Source organism: Centruroides vittatus, unplaced genomic scaffold (genome assembly GCF_030686945.1).
Source record: "Centruroides vittatus isolate TY-2023 unplaced genomic scaffold, ASM3068694v2 contig_505, whole genome shotgun sequence".
Taxonomy (NCBI): domain Eukaryota; kingdom Metazoa; phylum Arthropoda; class Arachnida; order Scorpiones; family Buthidae; genus Centruroides; species Centruroides vittatus.
This window is the reverse complement of record NW_027122292.1, coordinates 261,540-276,541: the sequence shown is the minus strand read 5'-3', so window position 1 is coordinate 276,541 and position 15,002 is coordinate 261,540. Positions and strand designations below refer to the sequence as shown.

Here is a 15,002-nt window from a genome sequence, read left to right as displayed (position 1 = left end):
GAAGGATCTATCACTGGCGCAGTCTTCGACAGGATTTTCTTGCAAATCTTCAGGAGATTCTCGCAAAACGACAGGAAAGTACTGAGCCCACATTCGAGATAGTTGAGAACTTTGGATACTTATGGAAGGAAGAGTAGCCGGAAATCAAGGCGGAACAGAACTCAACATTGGTAAGTTGTTCTTGATTATTTGTATTCAGAATGCCGGGACGCGGAAGGACTCAAGGGTCAAAAAGGGATATGCCATGTTCTGAGGATCAAGGAGGTCGGGCTGATCTTAGTCAATCCCAGGAAATAGATACAAAGCCGGAAAAGGAAATTTTGGACCCCGAGGTCGAGGTTACAGACAACCAGAATGAAATAGAGGGACGTGAGTCTGACGAGTTAGAGAAATTACGCTTGCAGATTAGACAAGCCGAGATAGAAACTAAAAACAAAGAGATAGAAACTAAAAACAAAGAGATAGAAACTAAAAACAAAGAGATAGAAACTAAAAACAAAGAGATAGAATCTAAAACCAAAGAAATGGAAACGCAAATTAGACTTGCTGAAATAGAAGTTAGGAAGAGTGAAATAGAGTTAGAGAGAGATCGTCTACGAAGTGATTCTAGGACTAGTGATAACTCTGAGCTGAGAGGTAACTTGGATAGTCTAGCTAGAAAAATCAGATGGGCTTTACCTAAAATGCCAGACAAGGAGGCGGAAGTACCGTCATGGTTTCGGGCCGTAGAGGTAGTGTTACAAACGTACGATGTGCCGGAAGAACTTCAGGGGCAGCTAGTTTTAACGGTGCTATCGGAGAAATGTAAAACGGCGTTAAATAGGCTTACGGCAGACGAGATCAGGGATTACCAAACCTTAAAACAATTCCTGCTAGACGAGCTGAGACTGTCTGCCGCTGAGTACCTCAAAGAGTTCACTTCCGCTGAAAAGGGAAGCAAAGAAACGTGGCCCCAATTTGCAGCTAGAATGGAGGATCTGTATCGGTATTATCTGAATAGTAGAGGCGTAGATTCTTTTGGGCAGCTAACAAAATTAGTGGTCTCGGATCACCTTAAGACTAAGTTAGATGCCGACACTAAGCGTTACGTTTTATTGCAAGAAGGTAAAGGCTGGCTCCTACCGGAAGAGATAGACAGATACACAGATAAGCATGCGGAGGCTGTGGAAAAAGGTGACGTTAGACTTATACCTGAACGCGAAAGGGATAGAACAGTCACTAGAACTGGAGGCATGAGCGCGAACAATGGAGGATCAAGAATGAGATGCTATGTCTGTGACCAAATGGGTCATCTCAGAAGGGATTGTCCTCGGAGAAATATTAAAGAGGAAGGACCAAAGCCTAAAGCAACGCGAGCGGTTAAAATAGACGAAACAGTAGAATCGGACGAGCAGCTAGTAGCTAGGGTAAAGGTGAACAGGGAAACGATCAGCGGAAACGTACCCGTTAGTAGAAACGAAAATCTCCTGCTCACTTGTAAAGGTAATAAATTTTCTGCAATAGTGGACACGGGGGTAGATATGACGGTAATTAAGAAATCTGTAGTGCCTGTTTATGTGTCGCGGGTAGCGAGAAAGGTTAAGTTAATCAGCGCATTTGGGCAGCAGATATCAGCAGTGTTAGCGACAATACCTGTAAGAGTAGAAGGGAGGTCGAGTAAAAAGAAAAATGATTAAGCTCCAGCCTTGATAACTTGCGCATTAACTGACGAACTTAGCTGTGGTACAGATGCATTACTTTCGGCAGCCGATTATTGCGTTTTGAGGAGAGTCGAACGGACGAAAACGAATAGGCGACGGAAACCAGTTGCAAAGGTTACGGTTGCGAAAGAAAGCGGGGAAAATAGGACGAGCCCCACGACAAATAAAAGGAGCGATGCTAAAAAATATTGTAAGGCAGGTCATAGTCGGCAGGCAAGCGTTCCCCTTCGGCTAGTTGACCGCACGCCTCTTAAGGAACAATCGGTCCCTAGGGCATTGGTAGCGCGGGATAATAAGGCAAAAATCGCGCACAGAAGAGGGAAAAATCGTAATGAGATCGACGTACTATCCAGACGGGAAATCAGGAGCAATCCGGAACCCCCAGATCGTGCAGACAAGGCAGTTTAATTTCGGTATTAAGTCCTTCGGATCGATGTAATCAGTATCTACCAGGCGATTCTGAATGCAATGTGACGAGACAATTTGCCGAAAATGTTATTGACTGTGTAAAATATCTTTTTCTGTAAAATATTAAATACTGTATATTGTTAGTATAGTTTATTATTTGTAGTAACTTGATCCTTGTAATAAGAAAGGAGGAAGTGTAGTGTAACAAAATAATTTGTACGGTAAAGATTGCTGTGTGTCGTGGCAGTAATGTTTAGGTCAAACCGGCTTTTGTTGAAGCGCAGTTTGAACCTTGTCGGTGGGAGGTGTAAAGGTCGCTTTTGGCGGCCTGAGTCAAAGAAATCGCCCGACTGAGATAATTGCTCCCACCTGGAGCCAGGGTCATAAACAGCCGGAAGGATCAAAGGTGGAGCGTCCCCACTTAAGGGTCAATGTGTTGGCCACGTGCCGGCCAGCTTGAAAAAACAAAAATAAATAAAGCACGGACGCAAATGTGAGCTACGTCGGCGGGAGATAGGGCGGACGTCTTGGAAGGCTCTAAGAAGGGGAAGGAAGTGATTGGTCGCAGGAGGCAGTGCCAGAATCCCTTAAATTGGAAGGGTGGCAAAAAGGCGAGGAGAAAGGGCGAGGGACCTGGTACGTGGCGGTCTCTAACAACAGGCAGACCTCTGAGGCGGATAGAGAGAGTGTTCTCCTCTTGGAAAGTCCTCTGGAGAAAGGTTGTTGTAGAGACGGACGGCCACGAGGTTAAGCCATCTCCGGAAGAGTGACTCGTGTTCCCAGGCCAGCTAAGTCGACGTGCTGCATCACAGCTTCGATACTGTAGTGTACGTAATGCTATTGCATAGTGTATATCTTTGTAAACATTTGTAAATAAACTGTATATAACTAATCATTGAGTGTGGAGGTGTGACTTTCCGACGGACCTTCTAACGGAACATTTGTAAAGATCACGAGACGAGTAAGAAGGATCTATCACTTACACCGTACAGTGAATCTCATGAAATTTTAAGGCTTGACTAAACAAGTGTCAAAAACACTTAAATTACATTAATACTTGTTATTAAAATATGTTTCTTTGCCGAAAACTTAAAAAATTCGTTATGTATTGTGAATTACGGGACAGCTTCCACGGCGAAAATATTTGAATGGTGTAAAGAAGCCAGAATACAAGCATTTGTGCATTCGGTTTTCATAGCACCAATTTCACTGAATTTAGCTGGTAAATGCTACACACCAAATTATTGTATAACGCTTACAACGATTTCATTCGTTAGCCACTTGCATGAGGCTATTTGAATAAGTGGGTTGTTTCTAGATTTAAAAAGCAAAGAAGGTTTTATGCGATTTTTATGTACGTTTCTTTACAAAGCCATATTTAATTGGAATTATATTGAGAGATTTTCATACAAAATCTTTAGAATTGTTATCACTTTTAAATGATCATAATTTTAAATATTACGAAAAACTATTATTCTGATTCCAGTTTTAATACTTTAAATTAAGTAAATTTTATGGAAATGTTTTTTGATTTATCGAAATCATGTAGCGAATCGCAATATTTATATTCCTGTCCAGACTATATTGTTCAAGTTACTCTTAGACATAAAAAATATTTTAATAAATGACGATCTAAACAAAGACGTACTAAAAGAAATGCAAACGCGTTGCCAAGCAGATATTTTACGTCTTCCTTAAAATCAACGAATTTCATGTATTTTCTTCGAAATATGCTTTGTAAATCAACTGTTTAATAATATCAAATTCAGTTTCCACCATATTAATTTGTGAAAAGTTCTTTAACTAGCGAGTTGCAGACATTGCTTCAATGTCTGATAACAATTCTGAAACTTTATTACAAAAAAAAGTGTGCTTTGTAGCAAAGTGTGATATCTTCGCCGTAATTATACAAATGCTTCCATGTAAGCTATTGTGTTTAAGGTCAATACCGTATATGTCACACATAAAAATCACAATGTATAAATAAAATTATAACACATTATTCAATTTTAAAACAATAATCACTTCATTTGTTTTAAAATATTGAATAAAGTATTTTCTTTAATTTTTTTTCGCTTTGTGTGCTCTAGATCTTCCAACAACTCAATATAAATTTGTCCAGACCCACAATGGGTCTGCCAGGTGTAGATAAGCTGACCAATCCGACAGATAACTCCCGAAAATATCTACGTGTTTTTGACCATTTCGAATTCTATCCCGCGATTCCTAGAAAGGTATATGAATTTCACAAAGAGGGTCCCAGGGTGCCACGTCAGCTACACAGACATCCAGCTTTCCCATTATATACTGAATATATAATTACAGTGCTTTATTTCGTGTGATATTATGACAATTTTCTACTTCACATTTATTGTTCAGAATCATAAAATATTTATTGATTTTGCCAGATTTCGATGACTCAACGTGATAAATTTATTGTCTGCTATAATAATTTAGATAATTTTTATTATTAAATATTCATCAATATAAATTAAACTCTATAAAACGAATAGGTATAAGTCATATAATTTTAGCTATATCAGAGGATACGTTTTATACATTTTATATAAGGTGTATTTGAAATAATTTTTTCTAATAATTCATAAATTGCACCATGTAAAAAATGATGATAATTAAAAAAACGTTTAAATTTTTTTTTTCTTCAGAGTTTCTCTTTGGTCAAGATAAGTTCGCGCTTGGAAGTGAATGCAAAAACAAACAAAAATAAAAAAAAAACTTGTAAGTACCGTTGGTAATGATTAAAATGAAATTTTATCCAAAAATTAAGCGATAAAACTATAACAGAAGTACGGAAAAGTTCTGTGCCCTTTCACCAATCGACCCTCGTTAATGACGAGAAAGGCTTACGTTTAAAATTTGAATTATTTAAGTCCAATAGTTTATCTACAAGTGTCTCAATGCCGGTTGAAAAAAAGAACAAACTATAATTGTTTTGCCGACTTTTTCCACTATTCGATTGTTTATATTTTGGAACCTGTTTATAGAAAAACCTGAAATATTGAACGCTACCTTTGAAGAAAAGTATCTTTTGAACGACTTACTGAGTATTAGTATAAGCACTGAAGGGACGAAAAAAATTACTACCGAAACTTGGGAATTCTGATTTATATAGGCTACATATAGTCAGTCGCTTCACGCAAAAACTAATATACCTCTTCATATTTTACATTTAATTGCAATTACAATCCTATGCAATTTTTAAATGTAATTGCTTTGCTTTTTTTCTACTGTGGTCAGTATTAATAATCGATACGACATTATTTACTGTAATATGCCCCTCTGAATATAATATAACATCGTCTCGTTACAGTAGACTCACTCATACATTACTACTAAAAGAAGTAATGCAGTATTGCTGTGTTGCTGCTTTACTCCTGTAACCCACCGCTTTCGGAAACAAAAAGAGGTTACATAATAATGGGGTAAGTACCAGGCCTGGACTTTATTTAAACCAATAATTTCCACAAACCACAACCAGTCCTGAACAATAAAAATAAACTTTAATTCTATTAACAACCAAAATAATAATGGGGTAATTGACCCGAACAAAAGTTATCTAATTGTAAAGTAATAACCAAATCAATAAGCAGAATCTTGTACGTCTTTCTAATAATACAGAAAACGTTTTATCTCTTACTCAAACTATAAATAGTGTATAGCCAAACGATACAATCTCCTCGAGCTTATCACCCACAACGTTTACCACCCTGGTCACCTGAAGCTCTCTCTCCTCTTGGTCCTGGCTGTTCCGCTTTTAATTGTTCATCCAGTGTAGCTCCGCACTGTCTAATTTACATAGGATGATGTTCCAGGATCGGGCACCGATGCAAACTAAGTTAAAAATTTTCGTTTTTTGTTATTTTGGTCATTGGTGCTTGAGAGTTTGTCCGTAACAACAAAAAAAAGGAACCAAGAAAAAGAAAAGAATAAAATAAAAATAACGCCCGAAAACAAAAATTAACGATCGGACATTGACTCCTTTACACCCCTCCCCTCTGAAAAAAAAGAAATACCGGATATTTCTTTTATAGGGCTTGAAAAATATTATATACCAGTAAGGGTGCCCGTCCTGGTACCGTAATATTGGTAATAAAGCTGTGGTTGTAGATATTTGTCGATGAGGAAGAGATTTACAGTTTCCTAACATCGATGATTGACAATAAATTGTAACTATTATCGGTGCTATTGTTTTCTTTATTCATTTCTTAGACCTCTGTTTGGCAGTCTGTCGGTAGTCTATTTTCTTTCGGGGTCGAAGTCGTCGGGGTGCTGGTGACGTCTGATCAAGAGGAACTGGTGATACGGTTGGAAACAAGTTGTATTTCTTAAGGTTTGATATATGATGTCGTCCATGTTTGGCTCCTGTAGCGGGGTCCTGTAGTTCGTAGACTAATGGCGATATCACCTTGGAAATTTCATAAGGTCCAGACCATTTCGGGGCAAATTTTGCACTAAAACGTTTGGGAGAACAAGAAATTGGATGAGTTTTTAATAATACAGGTGTACCCACCTTATATGAGAGTGGCTGCCGTCTTAGATTATACGTTCTTTCTTGTTGGCGTTGAGCCTTTCTTATGTTTCTCTGTGCTTGTTCTAGAATCTTTTGAAGTTCGTCATATTTTTCTTCTACACTTTGAGGTTGGTTAGGCAGATTTATGAGACGATCCCAAGGAAGTGTTATGTCTCTGCCGAGGTGTAATTTCGAGGGTGTAAATTTCGTAGAATCTTGTACACTGGTACGTACAGCAAGAGCTAACTTCTGGAGGTGTAGATCCCAATCCCTATGGTTTTTCTTTACGTATGCTGCGATCATTCTGCCTAAGGTTCTATTCACTCACTCCGTGAAGTTCGACTGTGGGTGATAAGGGGTAGTTAATATGTGGTTTATAGCTAGTTTCTCACATACCTCACTCATAAGTCTTGAGATGAATTGGGGTCCGTTGTCGGATACTAGATTTTTCGGCATGCCGTATCGGCAACAAAATTCATTAACAAAACAATTTACAACAGTAGGTGCTGTAATGTCTTTTAGTGGGAATAATTCCACCCATTTGCTAAAGTAATCAACTATTACGAGCATATAGGCATTACCTCTTTTAGATCTAGGATACGGTCCTACTATGTCAATACCTACTTTCTCCCCTGGTTCTGACGTTTTCGTACTTTGCAGGAACCCTGCAGGTTTTTGTTGTATCCATTTAGTAGTTTGGCAGGTGTGGCAGCTGGATACATATCGTTTAATCTCCTTATTCATACCGGGCCAATAACATCTTTGCCCGATTTTTTTGACCGTTTTTCTCGATCCGAGGTGCCCTGCCGTCGGATGATCGTGTAATTCATTTAATACTGCTGGCCTGAGTGCCTTTGGAATTACGGGTCGCGGGCATCCTCTGTCGTTTTTCCTACGATGGTAATGTAATAAATCATCAATAATTTCATAGTGTCGTGACTTACCAATTAATTCGGATGCCATTTTTGGATCTGAGGGTAAATCCCCCTCCTGTAAGTATTTATACAACTCCTTCCATTCGGCGTCGTTTCGCTGTGCCTGGATTATTTCCTCTCTATTAGTGATACTTACGATGGTTAGTAACTTCGTAGAAAGATCCGTTTCCTTTACGTTGTCCACTTCGAGTGGTAAGCGAGATAAAGCATCCGGAAGCTGGTTATCTTTGCCACCCCTGTGTCTAATAGAAAAGTTAAATTCTTGTAGGCGTAATGCCCACCTCATTAGCCTACCTGAAAGGTTTTTCGAACTCTGTAGCCATCGCAGAGCTGCGTGATCGGTAACTACCGTGAAGTCCGTCCCATCAAGGTATTCGCGGAACTTTTCCACAGCCCACACGATGGCGAGGCATTCCAATTCAGTCGTTGTATAATTTCTCTCAGCTTTCTGAAGGGTTCGGCTTGCATAGGCTATGGGGCGGTCTTGACAGAGGACAGCTCCAAGTCCTACGGTGCTGGCATCGGTGTAGAGTACAAATGGGACGTTGGGTTCAGGTAGCTGCAAAACAGGAGCAGTTATAAGGTGCTTTTTTAATAGTTGAAAGGATTTCTCACAGTCAGGACTCCAATTCCATTTGATACGTTTTCGTCGCAGACAGTACAGTGGTTCGGCTATAGTTGCATAATGCGGAATAAAGCGGCTGTACCAACTACACATACCTAAAAACGTGCTTAGCTGCTTCGTGTTGTTAGGTTGTGGAAATTTTCTGACTGCTTCTACCTTACCTTGGTCGGTGGACAAACCTTTTTCAGTTACATGGAACCCTAAGTAATGTACATCGGGTCGGCAAAAATGACTTTTGGTTAGTTTGATGGTCAGGCCTGCCTCTGACAGTCGCCGCAAAACGTTCTCAAGGTGTTGAAGGTGATCTGAAAAGTTAGAAGAGTAGATAATTATGTCATCTAAATATACCTCGCAATAGCGGGACCTTATTCCATTCAGGACTCTATTCATCAGGCGTTGAAAGGTTGCCGGTGCATTTTTTAATCCGAATGGCATTACTAAAAACTCGTAGAGTCCTTCGCTAGTAATGAAGCTTGTCTTGGCTCTATCGCTCTCTTTTACCGGGACTTGCCAGTACCCTGACGACAAATCCAGTGTAGTAATGTACTTGGCCTTTTTTAGCGAATTCAATAAATCGGAAATGATAGGTAAAGGAAATCTATCTGTTACTGTTATACTATTTAACTTACGATAATCTACGCACAGTCTCCAGTCTCCCGTCTTCTTCTTCACCATCACTACAGGAGAGGCCCATGGGGCATTGGAAGGTCTGATTATCCCTTCTTTTAGCATTTCTGCTATTTGCCTTTGCATTTCTTTTTGCTTTACAGGCGAATACCTATACGGTCTGCTCGAAACTGGTGGGGCATCCCCCGTCTCGATGGCATGTTCTACGTAGTTGGTGAGTCCAGGATGGTCACTAAAAATATGTAAGAATTTATTCAAAACAGTTTTTAGTTTTGTTAACTTTTCTCCTTTCAATGGCGTCTGCAATTCCTTTAGGTTGCATCTAATACCTACCCCTGTCTCGGGGATAGCAATTTCCATTTCTAAGTCACCAAAATCCAACAATACCTTATATTTTTGTAGGAAGTCTCTTCCGAGCAGGCATGGAAGTAAAAGTCCGTCAATCACAACGAGTTCATGGGACAATAAGGTGCCATTTAATCGAAGGTTGGCCACAAATCTACCCTTTGTTTTATAGTACCTGCCCTTTATGGCTAATTTAATGTCAGGGCCTGGGCGAAGAATTATCCCCGGGGATTTTCGAATAATTTGGCGCCATATGTCCACACTTATTAACGAATGGTCTGCACCAGTGTCAATTCTAGCATTAGTCATTATATCGTTAATAATCAATGTTAGTTCTGGTAAGTTTGTTTTAGTTTTTAGTATTAGCCCCAGATGAGAGGATTTTTCACACCTCGAGGACCAAGCCCCCCTTCTTGGCCTCGGTATTAGTTTAACTTCCGGGTTCCCCTCTTACCTTGGTCCCGTATAGGGTCAGACGTTTTCGGAACTGTTTGGTATCCGGCTCGCTTATTTTGGGGGCAGTTCCTTGAATAATGCCCAGTAATTCCACAAGTATAACATAGTACCGGAACTCTATGGGTCATCTGAGGCTTTCTTTCCGCACTAAGAGGTTGAGTTAGTGCGCGTTCAGGTAAACTTTCTCTCGAATCATCGGTTTGTTCCGCAGATCGGCGACTGGTCGGCTTTCTCCGCAATTCGTACTCCTTGGCAGTTCGCACTAAGTCATTAATAGAATAACAATGTCTAATTTCTAGATACTCACGTAAATTTAAAGGCATTTGAGTCGTTATGCATTGGACGATTTTTTCGTCCCTGGCGTAGGGTTTCCATGCACGGTACAGCTGAACAGTGTCCCAAATGTACTGTTTGACACCAGACATACCATCATACGTTTGGCTGAATAATTTCTTTGCTAGTGCGACTTTGTCTGTAAGAGGAGAATACAATTCTTTAAGTAAAGGGGAAAAGAGAGGCCAGCTATTACCTACTCTTTTCTGTCCATCGTTTCTCCACCATTTAGCTGGAGAACCCTCTAATAAGAAGGTGGCTGTATCAACCCAACGATTAGTTGAGACTTGATTAACGAAAAAATATTGTTCCATATCTTGGATAAAGTCGGCCGCCGGATACTCAGATGTCCCGTTAAATGTTCTAGATGGCGTAGGTTGAGCATTGACAATCACCACAGAGGTATTTGGTGTCACTGGTGGGAGGGGAGTAGATGTATCTGTTGGCGGCCTATTGGGTATGCTTCCCCCCGGACTGGTTTGGCTCACTTCCCTGGGATCGGGTCGGCTCTCAGCTGGCGGCTCCACCGGCTTAAAAGATAAGGCAGAAGCGATACTTGCCATGCTTTGCGTCAGTGCAGCGACTTGCTGCGATAACGTTGTCAGCTGGTTTTGTAAAGTCCTGAACTCTTCACGAGTAATGGAATCTTCCTCAGACATTATTTTCTCGTCCACACCAAAACAATTACACTAGCGGTTCGATCTGAAATAAACTCAAAAAAACTTTCTTATGACCAATAAAGGTCCCTGTTCGGGCGCCAGTTATGTAACCCACCGTTTTCGGAAACAAAAAGAGGTTACATAATAATGGGGTAAGTACCAGGCCTGGACTTTATTTAAACCAATAATTTCCACAAACCACAACCAGTCCTGAACAATAAAAATAAACTTTAATTCCATTAACAACCAAAATAATAATGGGGTAATTGACCCGAACAAAAGTTATCTAATTGTAAAGTAATAACCAAATCAATAAGCAGAATCTTGTACGTCTTTCTAATAATACAGAAAACGTTTTATCTCTTACTCAAACTATAAATAGTGTATAGCCAAACGATACAATCTCCTCGAGCTTATCACCCACAACGTTTACCACCCTGGTCACCTGAAGCTCTCTCTCCTCTTGGTCCTGGCTGTTCCGCTTTTAATTGTTCATCCAGTGTAGCTCCGCACTGTCTAATTTACATAGGATGATGTTCCAGGATCGGGCACCGATGCAAACTAAGTTAAAAATTTTCGTTTTTTGTTCTTTTGGTCATTGGTGCTTGAGAGTTTGTCCGTAACAACAAAAAAAAGGAACCAAGAAAAAGAAAAGAATAAAATAAAAATAACGCCCGAAAACAAAAATTAACGATCGGACATTGACTCCTTTACACCCCTCTCAATAAACATTTTTCGCAGCAGAAATTAACACGCAGTTTACACCCCGTTGTATCCTTCAGCGAAAAGGTTTCACGAAACAAATATATATATATTTTTAAAACTAACAAGGGCATTCTTATTATTCTCAGAAAGATTTCATATATTTAGGATTAAAAGAGTTGAGAAATTCCCTAACGACATGCAATAATAAACGAGAAGTTTTCGCAATTTAGTCAAAACATTTTACGAAACCCGAGACATTATACAAAATAAATGCAACAAATTTCACCAATTAAAAAATCTTTTTAGAATTTTACGCCAATTTTCGCGTATTCAATAATATTATTTTTAATTTTAATTCGTTTCTTTTATTTTTTGTAAGGGAAATAATACAGAAAGTACATAACGGCTCGTTTCTTGTTACTTATTACCAAATTCATTATTCCTTCACTTCAAAAACAAAAGCATTATTGTAAAGAAATAGATAATATTTTCGTTATATTGTATGTATAACATTTTTTTGCGATATATAACTTCATTAAGAATTTCTGTTATATATTTTAAAATATATTAGTGTTAAAATGTTTATCAAAAGAAATGAAACTAAAAGTAGAAATAATATTAAAACTGCGTTAACAGTTTGTCTTAAACTTATTAAAGAGTTTTGTCTAATTTGTAAAATCCGTGGTTTCTACTGTGTTGTGCATTATGTCGCATATGTCATGATATGTTTAAACTCACACATTCACGAATTACTGAAATCTTTATGAGAATAATTTGAAAGACCTCGTTATTTTTGATATGCATAGATTTTCTCATGAAATATTTTTGCTACAGGCTGCAACACAAGTATATTCACATATTGCAATACTTTCCTCATAAAAATAAATGCATTTCTAAATGTATTGTTTGTGTATTTCCGAGTACTACGAACTTTATTGTGTACAGTAATAGTACAGTGATAAACAAAGATCGAGTGTTCAAATTGATGACAAAAGAATATTTTTGTTTGCTAGTATATATAATGACAAAGAAACTACACTGATTAATTAACCCTCGGGGGGCCTAGTGAAGAAATTTCCGCCGAGCGCCTGGTGGGGTCCCACCGACCTCAAAATAAAACACTACATTATATGGCTTGTAAAGATAATTTCAATGTTATGTTAATATATATATATATATACAATAGGTTTATTAAGACATATTTAGAATAAAACAATCATTGATTTATGTGAAATATTTATTCACACGATTACATAATAAAAAACATCATCTTTTTTGTTGTAACAAAAGTATTAACTTTGTTTTTCTAGAAATCATGATGTAATTTCATTATAATTTAAGTATTTTGGCTTCATTTTAATGGCACTTAATATAATTATCTGATAAAGCATAAAAATTAAGCTTCTTCAGTTAAAATTTGAAATTGAGAATTCAGGCATTTTTCCCATAGGAATTTCGCATGTCCCATACAAATAAATCTGGATCATTGTTTACAGACGCACAGTAGCTGCTTAAACGTTTATCTACTGACAATGCGAATGTGTTAAAACCAAACAAACACTAAAAAATATTACTTACACTTTTACAACGCGGAGCGTCTGGTGGGGTTTGTGAGGCCCGGCACTTATTCAAACAGGCCTTGTTCGCAGGATATCGCGCAACAAACTAAAAATTTTGTTGTGATCGCAAGCGCATGAAGAGAACTGAAGCTACTAATAATCTTAAGTCGCAAACGCAAATATTAAAATAGTTATGAACTTTTGAAAATGAGTCGGGCTTATCGGACCCCACCAGGCACTTCGAGGGATATCAGTAATAATTGAGTTATTCTATGACATTATGGTTTTCTTCATATATTTACTGTACAATAGACAATGGATTAACTAAAAACAATAATTTTAAAATCGCAGATAATGCTTACCTTCAGTTTAAATTCTAAAGGTAGATCTGCTGGAGAAAGTTTGTAAATTGACACAAAATCATCATATAACTGTAATACATATAATATTTGCATAAATTTTTCTTTATTTTACAACATTTTGTATTATATAAAGTCTCATACATTTAAAGATTAAAATTCGTTAAGTATTATTACAAGAAGTACAATAACAAACTTAATAAAAATACAAGACACAATAATATTAAGATTATTCAAAATAAGAATGAATATCATGACAAATACAATCCCATTATCATAATAAATTTTAAATAAAAAAATCATTGCAGAAATAATTCGTATACAGTAAACTCCCGATTATCCATGTGTAAATTATCCGGTTTGCGGATTATCCGTGCATGAAATTAATTTTAACAAATGTAATTAAGATAATGATTTGATTAAATTTTGGATAAAAATGACAATACTGGATGCGCTACATGGTGTAACTCAATCTTGGAACAAAATACAGCCAATAACAGTCGTTCGATCGAGGAGAAAAATTCTACCAAATGTAGAAGGTGATTTTTTTGGATTTTATCGAGCCCGAGACAAGCGAAACAGTATCTGAAATAAGTGAGCTAAGTGCAAATTTACATGGTTTTGAAAATGTTGATAGAAAAAATCTTCGGGAGTGATTAGAACATGATTCATATGATGGAGGTTTTCAAATAATGAGTAACACGATTATTATTTCCAATCTCATTCGACCAGAAGGGCAAGAGAATTAAGCTGAAAGTAGAGAAGAAGAAATTATCAATCGCATTAGTCATAATACGGCTATGAATTCTGTTTACACTTTGTTGGAATACATCGACTAATGGGGATTCGAATATAATAACATAATAGCTCTTAGAAAAATTCGAACTGATATTAAAAAAATTATTAAAAGATCTCTGCAAACAAACCAAAATCACAGATTTCCTTAATAATGAGCATTAAACATGTTAAAATTATTGTATATGTTAGAAATATACAATATGTTGTATTTTAGAAATAAATAATTATAGTTCGGATTATCCGTGTTTTTGGATTATCCGTGCCATCGCTACTTACCAATAGCCCGGATAATCGGGAGTTTACACTATTTTTGCATTTGTAAATAAAGAGCAACATTGAAACATATGTTCAGAAATTCTTTTTTCAATTATTGAAGAAATATAATACTTACCACTGAAACAAAATTTGACAACAGTCGGCCTATTACAAGGCAACCAGTTACGAATCCCATAGAACAAATCATAAGCAACAATTTTATTTTCAAGTCGAAATTTGCGAATACCGTAGCAAATATCAATACACCGGTTACGTTCGTGGCAAATGAATAGATTAAAAATATTAGCATTTTCAATTTGTCATTCGCCGAGCTTATCATATTCCACGTTTTTATCTGATTGTTGATAAATATATCTAATTTTTTTCTCAAGTTATTACTTCTTGTGTTCATATCTCTTAGCTCTTCAGAAAGTTTCATTAATCTGTATAATAAGATAACGTATATAAAAAATAGAGTAAAGATAACTGACAAGATTTGCGCAAACGAAAACGTATATATGATTGCAATGCTAACGCTGCAAACTAGTGCTTCTGTATCTGATCCATTTTGTCATTTTATTTCGGAATACACAACCAACTCACAGAAAATGGAAGCAACTAAAAGTACAGCAAATAACACAATAAGTAAATAAAGCTGATAAGTTTTCATTTTACGAATCACTTTATATTCTTCTTTGTAACAACTT

General features: G+C 37.2%; 2 protein-coding genes across 2 annotated transcripts; one reads left to right on the top strand and one right to left on the bottom strand.

Annotated features, from left to right (window-relative positions):
- The first annotated feature begins 200 nt into the window (after positions 1 to 200).
- LOC136978328 (uncharacterized) lies at positions 201 to 1,676 on the top strand. Its single transcript, XM_067274036.1, has one exon. The coding sequence runs from the start codon at positions 201 to 203 to the stop codon at positions 1,674 to 1,676; it is 1,476 nt and encodes a 491-aa protein (XP_067130137.1).
- A 4,651-nt stretch (positions 1,677 to 6,327) lies between these two features.
- On the bottom strand, positions 6,328 to 6,942 carry LOC136978327 (uncharacterized). The gene has a single exon (XM_067274035.1). It carries the CDS (start codon positions 6,940 to 6,942, stop codon positions 6,328 to 6,330), a length of 615 nt encoding a protein of 204 aa, XP_067130136.1.
- Positions 6,943 to 15,002: the final 8,060 nt, after the last annotated feature.